This window comes from Hipposideros armiger, unplaced genomic scaffold, assembly GCF_001890085.2.
Source record: "Hipposideros armiger isolate ML-2016 unplaced genomic scaffold, ASM189008v1 scaffold_18, whole genome shotgun sequence".
Lineage (NCBI taxonomy): Eukaryota > Metazoa > Chordata > Mammalia > Chiroptera > Hipposideridae > Hipposideros > Hipposideros armiger.
In genome coordinates, this window is record NW_017731368.1 from 3,151,465 (window position 1) to 3,166,437 (window position 14,973).

The window sequence follows — 14,973 nt, forward strand, 5'->3', positions numbered from 1 at the left end:
TTGTTTTTGTTTTTTAACAAAAGAGATACTATATCTGAAGCCCATTCAGTTAATCAGTATCCTGAAGTTGATATATGCCATTTAGCACTGGTTTTTTTAAAGGTTGAAAAATAATACCGTAGATCATGAGCTGCTGAATGTTTTTTAATGTAATGTCTTGGTGAACTTGGAACCAACTGTCAATTTTCTGATAGATCCCTAAAGCTCTTCATATACACTGTCTCTGATCATTTCCCAGATTGTACCTTTGCTTTATATTTTCTAAAAGAAGTAGATGTATGTTTTAATATATTGCATAAGTAGACTGTTTTTGTCCTTTTCAGCCAGGTTAAAAGAGATGTCATTGATCAAGAACTTGTGTTTGTGTTTCATTTTAGCCTGAAATGGTTGTGACAAATAATCTCCTGGATCTGCCACCCCCCTCTCCTCCAAAACCAAAAACCATTGTCTTACCTCCCAACTGGAAGACAGCCCGAGATCCAGAAGGGAAGATTTATTACTACCATGTGATCACAAGGTAAGAAGGACTGTGTGGGCACCCATCCCCACATCAGCTTTCAGTTAGAGAAGCTGGCACTGTAAGGAGAGCTTTATGCAATGACGTGTCATTGGCTGTTCCCTGTGCTTGAGGGCTGTTGCGTTTCCAGATTGCATCTTAAATGTTATGTCATACCTTAGACTTTGATCCTTTTTTAAGTATGTTTGGTGTATTTTTAATCTGTAAGACTCTTTTGGAGAAAACTTAGTAGTTTAAAAAAATATAGTAATGGCTTCATCTAATATTGTAGATATTGGGCTATGTGCAGACCTTTTCTGTAAAAGACCATAAAAATAAATACTTTACTTACACTTTGCTGGCCATACAGTCTCTCTCATGACTATACAATTCTGTCATTATTGTGCAAACAGCTATAGACAATGTATAAATGAATGGGCATGTCTGTGTTTCAATAAAACTTTATTTACAAAAATAGGCAATGGACCAGATTTGGTCCATGAGCCAGTTTGATGACTCCTGTTATCTATAAAAAACTCAATTTATCTTTTTCTTAGAAAATTTTTAAAAATATCTTTTAGACATAGTGCTTTATGTGAATATATGAGGTGTGATTAAAAAAATACAGTGCCTGTTTAAATAAAAAAATGTATTACAGTAAAAGACACATTGCCATTAATCCCCCTCAAAATACTCCCCCTCACTTCAAACACACTTATCCCATCATTCTTGACACTTTCTGAAGTGGTTCTGAAAGTCCTTTTTCATAAGTGTCTAATTGCACTGACGTGGCTGCCTCAATGTCTTGAATAGATTCAAAACGTTTACCTTTCACAGTCATTTTGACTTTGGGGAGGAGCCAGAAGTCACACAATGTCAGATCTAGTGAAGAAGGTGAATGAGGACACACTGCAATGTTTTTATCTGACAGAAATTGCCATATACCAGAAGCGATGTGTGATACGGAGCCTTTCCGTTGTGATCAGAAAATACGGTGAATGCTATTGCCGAGTGCCATCCAACAGAAAAGCAGGGATCTTCAATACAGGAAGCAGCGTGTCGAACCTTAGTAACAGTGTGTGACAAGTTTCAACTTGTTCTGTGCAGTCAGGTGTGAGCTACAGTTGAGAGAAGGTGTGTTTTAAAGTGTACCATAAATCATCCTCCATCATGACAATGCTCTGTGTCACACATTGCTTCTGGTATACGGCAATTTTTGTCAAAAACAACTGTGTTCTGATCCACTTTATTCACCGGATCTGGCACTGAGCAACTTCTTCAAAGTCAAAATAATTCAGGGCATCGAGGCAGCCATGACAGTGCAACTAAAGACACTCATGAAAGAGGACTTCCAGAGCTGCTTCAGAAAGTGGCAAGTACGATGGGATAAGTGTATTTGAAGCAAGAGGGAGTATTTTGAGGTGGACTAATGGCAATGTGTCTTTTACTGTAATAATTATCTTTTTATTTAAACATTCACTGTATTGTTTGATCACACCCTCATATGTACTTTATCTCTGTGTGTATGTGTGTGTACTCATCAGTATATAATCTTATGTGAGTTGTTTGGGTGCATGGTTTGTAATCTGCTTTATTTACCAATCTATAGAACTTACTCTATGAACTAATATGGAACTAAATTATTTTTAATGCTTGCTTATACTTTGTTGCCTGTTTGTTTTTGCAAATAAAGTTTTTGGGGAACACAGCCATCCCCATGTATGTAGGAATTTCCTGTTGCTGCTTTCACACTACAATAGCAGAGTAGAATAGTTGTGACAGAGACCAGATGGCCCAAAAGCCAAAGATATTTTTCACTTTCTGATCCTTTAAAGAAAAAAGCTTACCAACCCCTGCTTTCTTGTATGGCTATACCAAGTTTTATTTAACCCACCCTGATTGATAGACTATTTTATATGTAACTCTAACCCTGTTCATCCTTACAGACACTAATCTTACTACCTTCTTTGGGTAGATTCCTAGAAGTGGAATTGTTGGTGAAAAGATGTATACATTTTAAATTGATAAATTTTGTCAGCATACCATTAAAAAAATGTTTATATCAATTTAGACTCCCACAAAAAGTAAACATAAGTGCTTTTCAATCTTGTAAGTCTGATAGGAGAGAAAACTTCTTTTCATGTCCAATTTTTTTATTATTGAGATGGAACATCTTCATTAGATTATTGACAATTTGTATCTTTTGTGAATTACTTGTTTGGGGCATCTACCCATTTTCTGTCAGCATTGTTAAATCTCATTATCAAGGGCTTTGCAAATGTTTCTATAATGTCTTGTGATATAAAGAAGTTTAAAATTTTCAAACAGTCAAATATTTTCCCTTTATGTTTTCTGCCTTCCTTACTTCTATAAAATACCTTTATAAAACAAGCCCTCATTATGTTGCTGACTGAAAGCATAGTGATTTTAAACACCATTATTTGCAAATTTTACCGGTACTTTTTTTTTTCAGTACCAAAGCAAGCTTTTTAATGTACTGTCACTTTTCCAAAAATAAAAAAGATGGTGTTTCTTATTTATATGTGTACCTTTTTTTTTCCTAGGGTTTCCTTAGCTAGCACCTAAGAGTATCACACTTCCCTCTCTGTTCACTTTCCATAATAAACCCACAGCTGCTTGTGGTTCTTTGACTACAGCAGAAATCTTGAGCCCATTTTTTAATTAGTTGCATTGGTCAGAGGTAAGCCTATTTTCACAATCATCTGCAGAACTAATTTACATCAAGTGCCTTTCGTATTGCTGACTAAAGATCGGTGCAGTAGAAACGCAGAAGACTGTGATGGCAGGATTGGCCTGCCAGATGTGTGGCTAACTTTTCTGAGGCTTTTGACATATTACACTTAATTACCTTACAGCATTCCCTGTGACAGCTGACTTCAGACTCCTGAACATGAATTTCCTTACTTCCAGTTGTTAGCTCAAAGGTCTAGCTTTTTTGGGGGGGAAAAAAAATATTTGCTTATTTTCAAAACAACTAATCATATACAATGAGTTAACATGATTGAACCCTTCTTTTTGCAATCAGTTGAGAATATTTTTATAGAGGGCACAGGTTTTTAATCTATACATCTTTTCCATGCTTTCAGTCATTAAACCAAAGGGAAGGGGCACAACTACAAACAGGAAGGTTCCTAAAGCAAAGAACGTTCTCACATGGTCAAGGATTGTGAGGAGTGTGTTGTGATTTATTTTGATCCAAGTACGTGCTAGGTACAGTCACCATTGATCTCTTCACCTGCATAGGCAGGCACCATGTACTTTTACAAATCCATGTGCTTTTTAGGCTTCACTGAATCTTATTTTGAGGACATAGCCAGGTGAGAGACAAACAAGATGTTTGGTTTTACTTCTTTCTTCAACACCCAGCAAATATTGCCACATTATTGGCTACAGAAGTACAGTGAGCTAAACAATATGTGTTTCTGGGATAGAATCGTTGCTGCTGGGAAGAAGTCAAAAGGATGTCTCTATCTTATGGAGCTGACTTGTTCTATGTCTCGTTGCCTGTTGTATTTTATGTGTTTATGAGCAGAGATGCCTGTGCCCGAGTTCTCTGTTTTCTCGCCATTACAGCATGGCTGTTCTTACCTTCTTCTAGGCAGACTCAGTGGGATCCTCCTACTTGGGAAAGCCCAGGAGATGATGCCAGCCTTGAGCATGAAGCTGAGATGGACCTGGGAACCCCAACATATGATGAAAACCCCATGAAGGTGAGTGTGGCTTACCCACATGTTTCCTGGTCGTTTGGGAGTCTGTGCCCTGTCATTTTGTAAAGCCAGTAGCCACGTGGTCTTGGGATTCCATTTTCCTTATTGTTCTGGAGAATTACACATGTAACAAATGCCAGGAGGGTGGATGAGTCTCAGACATCCAAACAATACAGAAGTATGGTATGTAGAACAAAAAAATAAAACCCTTCATTTCTATTTATCTGCTCTTCACTCATCACACTTCCCTCTCTGGAGGTAAGTACTGCTAACCTTTTAGTGCAGGAGTTCTCAACCAGGAGCAGTTTTCCTCCTCAGGGGACATTCGGTAATATTTAGAGATATTTTGGGTTGGTACAACCAAAATGTGTGAAGATGCTCTGGCTTCTAGTGAGCAGAGGCCGGGGTAGCCACTAAAACATCTTACAATGTACAGGATAGTCCCCCACAAAAAAGGAACTGGCCCAAAATGTCATTATTGCTATGTTTGTGAAAACATGCTTTGTTGTATATTCTCCCAAGACCTTTCTGGAAAACACACACACAGATGTTTTTCTCTTTTCATTGTAAACACACAAATAGAATCTTAATATTCATACTTCACTATAGTTTTCTTTAATGTGCCTTAGCTCTTGCCCTGTAGACCTACTGCATTCTTCGTGAGGCTATGTGTCTTTTTAAAATGTGTTTTGACTCTTTAACTGAAGTCTTACGTAGATAAGGGCTTTAATGTCGTGCCATTTTTGGATTGGTGGGTCTGGAAAGAAATTAACTTTACATTAAAACCTCACCAAAGGAGTGTAAGCCACTCACCCACCCCCACCCCCGTTTTTTTGTTTTGTTTTGTTTTTGGGGTTTTTTTTACATTTGAGACAGATATTTTACCATGGCAATACTATTTTATAACAAAGACAGCTAAAAGGAGCTTATTCCTCATCTCTGCCTTTGACAAGATAGTAGTTGGGATTAGAGGTCAAATATTCAGTGATTGAATTATAACAATTTTTATCCTTTCCTCTTGTAACAGGACTTACTCTGTCTAAACATGAGGTGTCTTGAATGAAATCAAAGACCATACTTCTGTGTTCTAAGATATGAATAGTATTTTTTTTTTTTTTTAATAAGAGGTGCTTAGCTAGTTAAGTCAGTGGACAGAAGTGGAAGAGGGATGAGGGGAAGAAGAAAGGAAGGAAGTGGAGTGAGAGAGAATTAAAGTGGAAACAAGGTCATACTTTCTTTTATATTTTTCTCACTTTGGGGGAAATGTTCTTTCTTCACCATATACTTGGCATTTGCCAAAAAGATATACACTTTAAGTTAAATCCTTGTGGAGCTTGCTAAATTTCAAATGAGTCATTTGAGTCATTTAACCATGTCATTCTAGCCATTGTACTGTCACATTTTTTTGATTCATGTAAGAAAATGCACAGGATTATTAGGCAACTGCCATTTAAATTATCTGGAAGCTTGCAAACAAAAAACCACAACTCCCTCTTTCTAGACTTTTGTAACTATATTAGTTTTATCTTTTGAAAAATAAACAGAAAGGTTTGAGAAAAGATCGTGGTGCAGGAATACAGCTGAGCTCTGAGACCTAGTTTATAAAGTGTGTCAGAGATTTTATCTTTTACACCTTACCCATAAATTATCACTCAGTCTTTTGGTCTTGTGTGTGTATGTTGTTAGTCCTTCAAAGCAAACGAAGAATGGGGATAAAGTCCACTATTGTTTATTCAATGTTCAGAGAATTGGCCCTACTTATATGAAGACCTTGTGTTGGGAAATCCAGATCATAAAAATAGCCAAGAACATAGTGAGAGCTGAGATGTAGGGGCCACCTCATGTGCCATGTTTAGGTCTGAGACCTCCATTTTCTGTCTAGGTGGTGGTGGGAAACACGTAGTTTGAGGAGTGACATAATCAGACTCACCTTTTAGGAAGTTTTCTGGTGGAAATGGACTGGAGGGGTTGACCATAGAGTTGGTGGCTTCCACATGCACTTACTCTAATAGACCTACTGAGTACCCAGAAGCACTAGGCTCCACCTGTTAGAAATACAGACTCTCAGTCCCTACCCCAGACCTGCTGTGTTAGAATCTGAAGTTCAACAAGGTCCCTGGCGATTCTCATACACATTAAAGCCTAAGTAATAGGCAACAGTGTTGGTGATTGGCTGTAAGAGAAGTATAATCGTGAAATCTGACTATACAGAGGGTGCCAAAAAAATGTATACACATTTTAAGAAAGGAAAAACACTGTATTAAAATTGTGATACAATGAATGATGCTAGCATTCATTTGATTAATGTCATCTTTTGAGCGAACATCATATATACGGAGTCTGGCAATTAAGTTCGAGAGCATTTTGCCAACCTTTTTTTATATGAGAGGGATTATTCATTATGAATTTGTATCAACTGGACAAACAGTTAACCAAGTTTACTGTTTGGAAGTGCTGAAAAGGCTGCATGAAAAACTTAGACGACCTGAACTTTTCACCAACAATTCATGTCTCTTGCATCACAACAATGCACCAGCTCACACAGCACTGTCTTTGAAGGAGTTTTTAGCCAGTAAACAAATAACTGTATTGGAACACCCTCCCTAGTCACCTAATCTGGCTCCCAATAAGTTCTTTCTGTACCTGAATATAAAGGAAATATTGAAAGGGAGACATTTTGATGACATTCAGGACATTAAGAGTAATATGGCGACAGCTGTGATGACCATTCCAGAAAAAGAGTTCCAAAATTGCTTTGAAGGGTGGACTAGGCGCTGGTGTCAGTGCATAGCTTCCCAAGGGGAGTACTCCAAAGGTGACCATAGTGATATTCAGCAATGAGGTATGTAGCACTTTTTCTAGGAAGAGTTCGTGAACTTAGTTGTCAGACCTCATACTACGCATTGCTACCGTAATTCAATTCAACTTTGAAAAGTAATACATAGATAACATCTCTTAAAATGTGTACATTTTGGGGCCGGCCAAGTGGCAAGTTGGTTAGGAGTTGGCTTGGGACGCCAGCTCTGTGCAGCAGGGCGCCGGTTCGGATCCCACATGAGGGCCAATGATACTGTGCCCTCTACAGCTAAGATGGTGAACAACAGCTTGACCTGGAGCTGGGCTGCCATGAGTTACCGGCGATGGCGTAGGCTGCAGTGGAGCTGCATTGGGCTCCCGTAAGCAGCCAGCAGCCAGCGTGAGCTGCCAAGAGCTGCTGTGAGTGGCCGGCAACTGATCTGCCTCACCCAGGAAGAGCGCAATGATAATACCAACATGGGCCAGTGAAGCAACATCCTCCACAACTGGACTGAAGAACAAAAGGACAGCAACTTATCTGTTCCCCTCCCCCCGATTCCCCAACGCTGTTCCCCTCCCCCAATTTCCCAATAAAATCTTAAAAAATAAATAAATAAAAAATACATTTTTTTGGCACCCCCAGTACATACTATGTGTACAAAGGGTGCCAAAAATGTATACAGCGGTTCGAGTCCCCCCCGAGCTGAGCAGCCGCTGAGCTACCAACAGGTGGCAGGATGGCTCAGCTAAAAAAAAAAAAAAATGTATACACATTTTAAGAAAGGAAAAATCTACTAAAATTGTAATACTCAATATATACCAATAACAAAAGATGAATACAAGTCACATTTGACTTCTGCAATGACAAGAGGTGCTCAAAGTGTTACCATCAGTGTCCAGACACTTCTGATTACGGCGAACTACTGCTTGAGTGACGTTGATCAAAGTGCTCACTGGTATACATTTTTTTGGCACCCCCAGTATTTGGGGGCCATTGGTCCAGTCTAATGTTTTTCCTGATGCTAAAGGATTTTTTTTAATTGACAGGCATTTGGGAAGGTTTGTAATGCTTGATTTTAAAAGTTTTTGTACTATAGAAATGGTAACACTTTAAATGGGACTCTTTTGGAGTTGGGGGGCGTTCCCAGGTTTTCACGTCAGCGTCCCATCAAGCTGTCCTTGCTTCTGACTCTGGCTCCTGGTATTGCTTGGTATTGGGCTCGAGTAAGCACTAGCCAGTTTCTGAGATTATTTCTCATGCCATTTGCAGACCACAGACCAAGAGGGGTACGTGCTTTCAGTATTTCCAAGAGTGCTTCATTTTGGTTTATGATTTCCATGATGTAAGTCTAAGTACCATTCATTTGAATATTTCCTTTCTCAAACCAAATTGCATAGCTCTCAAAAGGACCACAAAGTCTCCTGGACAGAGCTCAGTGGATTGTGCTCTATTACTGTATTTTCAAGCCTTACCAACCTCACCAAGTCAGAGATGAAATTAGAAAGCTATTAAATGTGCACTGGACTTCTCTAGCTTTCTGAACACTTATCCCATTCAGGGGGAGGCAGAACATTCCTGTTTATACAGTACTCTCGCTGAGAGCCCGGCCTCTTCTACAGGACCAGGAGCCTTGGGATGGCTGTCATACCTCAAGGCGCCTCCTGTACTCACTGCTGTGGCTGCTCATTTCTGAGAGTTACAAGAAAACACCTGAGGATATGTGGAAGTTTCCTTGGCTTATTCAGGCAGCTCTTGATTCCTTGCTGTCTGTGGTCTTATTGTGAAGCACACCTACCCTCTACTACTGAAAAAATAACCACAAAATCCCAAAGCAAAATATTTGAAAATGGATTACCTGTGGGGTTTTGTTTTTTGTTTTGTTTCCTAAAAACAGAGGTTGATCTGTACTTTCTACCCTACCCTCCCCATCCTGCTCCCACAGCCACAGAAAGTAGAAAAATGGAAAATATGTAAGTCTTCTATAACAAATCAGAGAAAGCTGATTTGTAGCATCCCAGAGCCAAGGGAGTGCCGCTTTCTCTGGAGCCAGTCCATAGCGGAGAGAATTGAACAGCTCCTTCATCACCAGCACCTTCATATGTTTATGGAAATGGAGGAATCAGAACTGGAGGGTGGGTTGGGAGTAGAAAAAATTATCTGCCTTAAGTGGCTAGCAAAAACATAAAATACCTGTAATACCAACTGCAGCTTCTTCATCCATTGGAAGTGACTCATACTCAGAGAGGAACGCTCGTAATCCTTTCCATGGAAAAGTACATTTACTAGCAAGGGTCTTGATGGCTGGTGGTGAGCGAAAGTGTGGGGAGATGGCTTCGCATGGCAGGTGCTCTGATGCCAGGCAAGCTGGCCCTTCACTTCTTAGTAGTGCCTGATTAGGGGGAACTTGGCAGCCTTCCTTCTGGTGCTGCTGGAAGGGAATATTCCTGGGTTTGTCGTCATCTTAACCTGCTTGGGACTGAGCATCCTCTTGTGTCTTAGCATCTACTCATCTGTTCACTGACTCGGATGACCCTTGTCGCCTTTTCCCCAAATCCTTGGTACCTCTTTAGTCTTTGTGTTCTTGAACTGGACATACAACCTCTGAGGAGTGTCTCCTGCATGTTGAGACTGTCTCCTACAGCCTGGCTAGCTCTGCTTTTGGATGAAAAGTGATGAGTATCCAAGGGGAGTGGAGGGACTTGGATGAGGGCCATGGCTTGGATGGACCTTCCAGATGTGTGGTGGAAAGTCTTCAGAACAGAGCATTTTGCCTTTGTCCTGGAATCCCAGACTATCGGAGCCAGGAGAGGTGGAGCTTACTGAGCTCAGGCCGTGACAGTGTGGGGTCCTGAAGCTCAGAACAGGATCTGAGTGGTCCAAGCCACACAGCACGTTCCTCTACAGAGAAGGTAACTCTGAAACCACCAGAAATGTTTAGCTCCATCAAGGATGTAGCTATGACTTAGGGTAGAGAATTAGAACTGGGTTTATAGGAACAAGTCAGAGCCAGATGACAGGATTGATATAGCACTGGTAACAAAACAAAGTTAACTCCAGACCGTGCCGCCTTAGGATCCTAAATGGATCCTAATGCCAAGAGTCAGGTATCCCAACTGGGGAAAGAAAGGAAGGTTCTAGATCAGCAGGGCACCACTAACCTGACCTCTCATGCCAGCATTGTTGTTTTCTTTTCCATTTCTAGACCTCAAAAAAGCCTAAGACAGCAGAAGCAGACACCTCCAGTGAGCTGGCTAAGAAAAGCAAAGAAGTATTCAGAAAAGAGGTAAGTTTGGTGGATGTGGGCACTAAGCCCCACAGGCTTAAACCTGAGCCCTTTCCTTTTTTGTCTTAAGTGTGCACAACTCTTTGTTAATGTTTGGGTGTTCCCTGGCTTCTGTGATTTGACTCAGATGGTCATTTACAGTTGGGTAATAAGCACTTTCATATCCGTTATCTCATTTCATCCCCACAACGGTCCTTGAGGTAGGCAAGACAGGTGGGAGACCTCTTAAGGTCAGAGAAGGCAAGTTCTAGACATAAGACTTGAACTCAAGCCTTCTGGCTCAAAGTCCAGTGCTCTTTCTGTGACATCTCATTTGGTGGCTGCCCAATCCTCAGGGGATTGACTGGGGAAAGCAGCTCCTCTTCATGCTACTGGATGTGTGTTTCCAGCTGTCAGGACGCTAACCTTCTTGTCTGCCTCAGGGCATCTAGATTCTGAACTCCAGTCTTGATTCACTGAAGGGGATCATAGTTTGTTGGATGAAACAGATCTGTAGATAAGAGATGGCAGCTGTGTGAGTGGAGTGTACCTAGATGGTGCTGGGGGCCGCTATTCATGGTGTCGGGAAGTGCTCTTGGGTCAGGGATAGGAATTTACCAGATAGATCAAGAAGGGGCATAACTTTAAGCAGTAGAGTGTACAGAGGCAAAACAAAGCATTGTCCCTTCCAGGAAACCGTAAGTAGTCCCTAGACCGTCACACAGGGTATGTGAGGAGTGTTGGAAGATGGGGCTGAACAGTAAGTACTGTGCTTCTTCATACGGGGTCCGTGTGCCTGTGAGTTACAGGGAGCCACTGCAGGATTTGAAGGTAGGAATAATGAGATCCTGGGCTGTATTTGGGGAAGTGGATTGAAGGGAGAGAGTATGGAGGCCAGGAAGCCCTATCCAGAGATAAGACTTAGTTTCTCACTATCTCTGCGTGAAATAATTGGTGTCTCAGCTCAGCCAACCAGCAGCTGTTTACCTAGTGCCTATGTTGTGATACAGTCCCGTGCTTTGAACGTCTGAAGGCTCACTGCTTTTCAGGGCTGGATAGATCCTGCTCAGGGTGCTCCCTGATGAAGCGGCTGTCACTGACCTCCTCGTTCCCTTTGTCCCCTGCGATCTTAGTGCCGTAAATACTTCCAGAAGTCCTGTGCCTGGGTCTCTTGAGAGCCACCGGTTACACACATGCCAAGTTCTTTAATTAATTTTATTTTTTACATGAAAAGTTCAGTAAAAATTGGGTAAAGACTACAGAGACGGCTCAGGAGGACCCTGGAAGTTGTACATTGAAAAGGGTCCTACGCTGGCTCTTCTTCCACCAGCTGTCACACCATGCTTCCATCGCTTCCAACTCCTGTAGTAGGAATCAAATGAAATGCAACACTTACAGAATCTTAGTAACGGTCAGTGACTAAGTGCCTGCATTTCCTGCATTTGCTGAGCTCCTAGAAGCACTGGAACACCCTGCCTCCAGGAGCCAGAGAACTTAACTACAGCCTCTCTGCTAAGGACACGAGGCTTGTTCACTGACACCTGGGGCTGCCATGCGGTGCAGCAGTGGTGTCCTGCTGCTGAGTCCTTCCATCTGCTGCTCTAAGTCAGGCTAGCTCAGTCCATCCAAGGAAACTCCCTCTCAGGGCTGACCCAGGATCCTTTTGGCTTACAGCCCATTTCATACTGGCATTCTTCTGTCCAAACCAGCCAGCCTGAGAGGAAAAGGGAAGGGCTGGCTGGCTCTACTTGCTATCTTGTCCAGGTACTTCCTCAGTACAACCTCTTGCCCTCTCGGGAGTATTGAGCAGTATATTCTCTTCCCCTGCCTGCAGATGTCCCAGTTCATTGTCCAGTGCCTGAACCCTTACCGGAAACCTGACTGCAAAGTGGGAAGAATTACCACAACTGAAGACTTCAAACACCTAGCTCGCAAGGTATTCTCCCCAGCTTGTGGTCTGACAATGTTCCGGGCAAACTGTGTACCTTCTAAGAAGGCCTCTTTCATCACAGAAAGTGGGGTTTCCTTGCCAGATGCCCAGGCTGGGGATCCAGGAACGGGGAGGGAACGTTTGGGAAGGGAGGGCACCCTACCCAAATGTAGTGATTCTCTAAGAAACTTCCAGAGCCTAGCTTCCCCTTTCTGGTGAGTCTAGCACCAGCTTGCCCCAACGTGTCTCCTTATCCAACTCGCAGCCTTAGTGAGAAGGGCCCTGCGGCAGCGGGCTGGCCTCCCCCTCACATCACTCCCATTCTGATTGGTGGCTGTGGTTTCTCTTCCCTGTGCCCCGAGCAGCTGACTCACGGCGTAATGAACAAGGAGCTGAAGTACTGTAAGAACCCTGAGGACCTGGAGTGCAATGAGAATGTGAAACACAAAACCAAGGAGTACATTAAGAAGTACATGCAGAAGTTTGGGGCTGTGTACAAACCCAAAGAGGACACTGAATTAGAGTGACTTGGGGGCTATGGTGGGAGGACAGGTGAGCAGGCAGGACAGACTCTGGGGAGAAGAAATTCTGTGGGCCCTCTCTGCCCCACCCTGTCAAGGCTGTGCTACTGATGACACAACACCCTGGGGAATTCAAATCTGCAGATTTCAAAAATGAGCCCCCAAATGAGCTCAATCTACAACGAGCGATCCCTGGTCGTGAGCTGTTGGGGTGTGGTCAGGGGCCGTCAGAGGCAGGGGCTTAGGGAAGAGCCTTCTCTAAGACCCTGGCCAGGCCTGACCCCACTCTCAAACCTGGGTCTCCTCCTTGGCGGTGCTGTCAGCGCACAGACCCATGCGCATCCCACCCACGACCCCTTACCCTGACGATCTGTATTATATTTTAATGTATATGTGAATATATTGAAAATAATTTGTTTGTTTTTTTCCTGGTTTTTGTTTGTTTTTTGTTTCGCTTTTAGCCTCTATGTGCTAGGATCACAGGAAGACTTTGTAAGGACGGTTTAAGTTCTCCTGCAAGGTTGAATTTGTTATCATGTAAATATCCAAAGCAGGCTGCCTTGTGGTTTCGGCCAGCCTTGTGCTATGTTGATAAGATTGATTTACTGCTTAAAATCACTTTACTTTATCCAATTTTTACTGAACTTTTTATGTAAAAAATAAAATTAATTAAAGAACTTCGCACGTGTGTTCCCTAAAAGCTAGTCAAGCATGTTTATGTATAATGATGTGACTGGAGGGAGAAAAGAGAGATGGTGGCTGTAAGTGTGTGAAGTCCAAAATTAGTCTTTGAGATTGGAGTTTATGACAGGCCTTGCTCCCCACAGGTCCACTGGGACCGAGGCAGACAGACATTTGCCAGGTGACTGACTTGTGAGCTTGGGATCTGGTGACTATGCTCAGGGGTGGAGTCAACTTGCTGTGCATTCCAGAGCAAAGGAAGTGGACCTGAGACCTCATTGGCTCCGGGTTTCTTTACTTGGGTTAATAGATAGGTCAGTCCAAAGAAAGGCACGCTTCTTCCCCTTTATACCTCCTGGCTGGGGAGAGGCATTGACCCTCTCCCCTCCAGAGTTTTGAGTTCCCAAGCCCCCTGGAATGCTTATTTGATATTTGGTTTCCCTAACCTCCCGCCATGCCACCTGACACTGGGCTTGGACAGTAGAGGGAGAACAGGGGAGGACCACTATAAAGGGTTGCAGTGCACAGGTTGTGATGATGGTGTAAATCTCCTGAGGGATTCCAGGCCCAGTGGAAACACTGCACGCGCGCGCGTACACACACACCCCACCCCCCCTTGATGCACCAGTTGTCTGGGCAATGAGGAGGGTCAAAGGCTTCAGGCCAGCCTGGGGGCCCATCTGCAGAGACTGATCCCATGTCTTCCTCCCCAGGGTTATTTTGCTCACTGCAGCAATGCCCGTGGGGAAAGGGCTGTGACCCAGCAAATCCTGGGGGTGGCGGGGTGGGGGGTGGACAGTAGTTAGAGCTCTCACTACCTGCTGGGCACTTAGAGCATAGGTTGTGCCCATTTGATCCTTACAACCCTGAGGCACAGGAATTGGCACTGTTCAGATGAGGTAACTAAGGTTCAGAGAGGCTTAGTGACTCGTCTCCTATTCTTATATTAAAGCAACTGTTAACATAGGAGAAAAACACCTGGTTTAAAGTCATAATCACTAGACATCCTATTTAACAATGTAGCCGAAGTATTTCCCCTTGATACTGCAGCCTTCAAACTGTTTAAAGTACATTCTTATAGCTTTAAACGGATGGACTCTAACCGTCTTCACATTTGAGAATGGTTGATTACAAAGTGTTTGTTAATGTGCTTCAGCACATTCAAAGGGAGTGTTTCTCTCTGGGTGGGTTTGCCGTGCAGGGGTGCAGCCGTACACACTGCTGCTTGCAACCACGTCAAACTCATGGTTTTGACCTAAGGCTCCAGGCTTCAGATATTCCAAGGAGATGTAAGGCAGCCTCCCATTAAAGGATGGTGGTGACCAGGGAGCTGTCGCATTTCAGATAGGATACCTTTGAAGAGGAATTCTCAGGGTTTTTTTTTCAAGATCTTTGCCCCTTCCACATACCCCTTGACACCTTCAGGCTCCAATCCCCTCAGCGGTGATAAGGGCTGCCAGCTAATGGAGAACCTGTTCATCCCACCTGATGGAGGATTTCACATTCACTGCCCCGCCAACCCTCCATAGTGCTGTGGCTGACTCTCCAGCTCTGGTCT

At 42.9% G+C, this 14,973-nt stretch overlaps 1 protein-coding gene across 3 annotated transcripts in view; it reads left to right on the forward strand.

Annotated features, from left to right (window-relative positions):
* Positions 1 to 13,435, forward strand: part of SETD2 (SET domain containing 2, histone lysine methyltransferase) — a 119,048-nt gene extending 105,613 nt beyond the window's left edge. The window contains exons 17-21 of one of the 3 annotated variants that reach the window (XM_019632685.1): positions 378 to 517; positions 4,116 to 4,227; positions 10,224 to 10,304; positions 12,118 to 12,219; positions 12,579 to 13,435. In XM_019632685.1, coding sequence (XP_019488230.1) covers positions 378 to 517; positions 4,116 to 4,227; positions 10,224 to 10,304; positions 12,118 to 12,219; positions 12,579 to 12,740 — 597 coding nt within the window. In that variant the 3' untranslated portion in view covers positions 12,741 to 13,435. The other 2 variants (XM_019632696.1, XM_019632704.1) reach the window with 2 other exon arrangements.
* Positions 13,436 to 14,973: the final 1,538 nt, after the last annotated feature.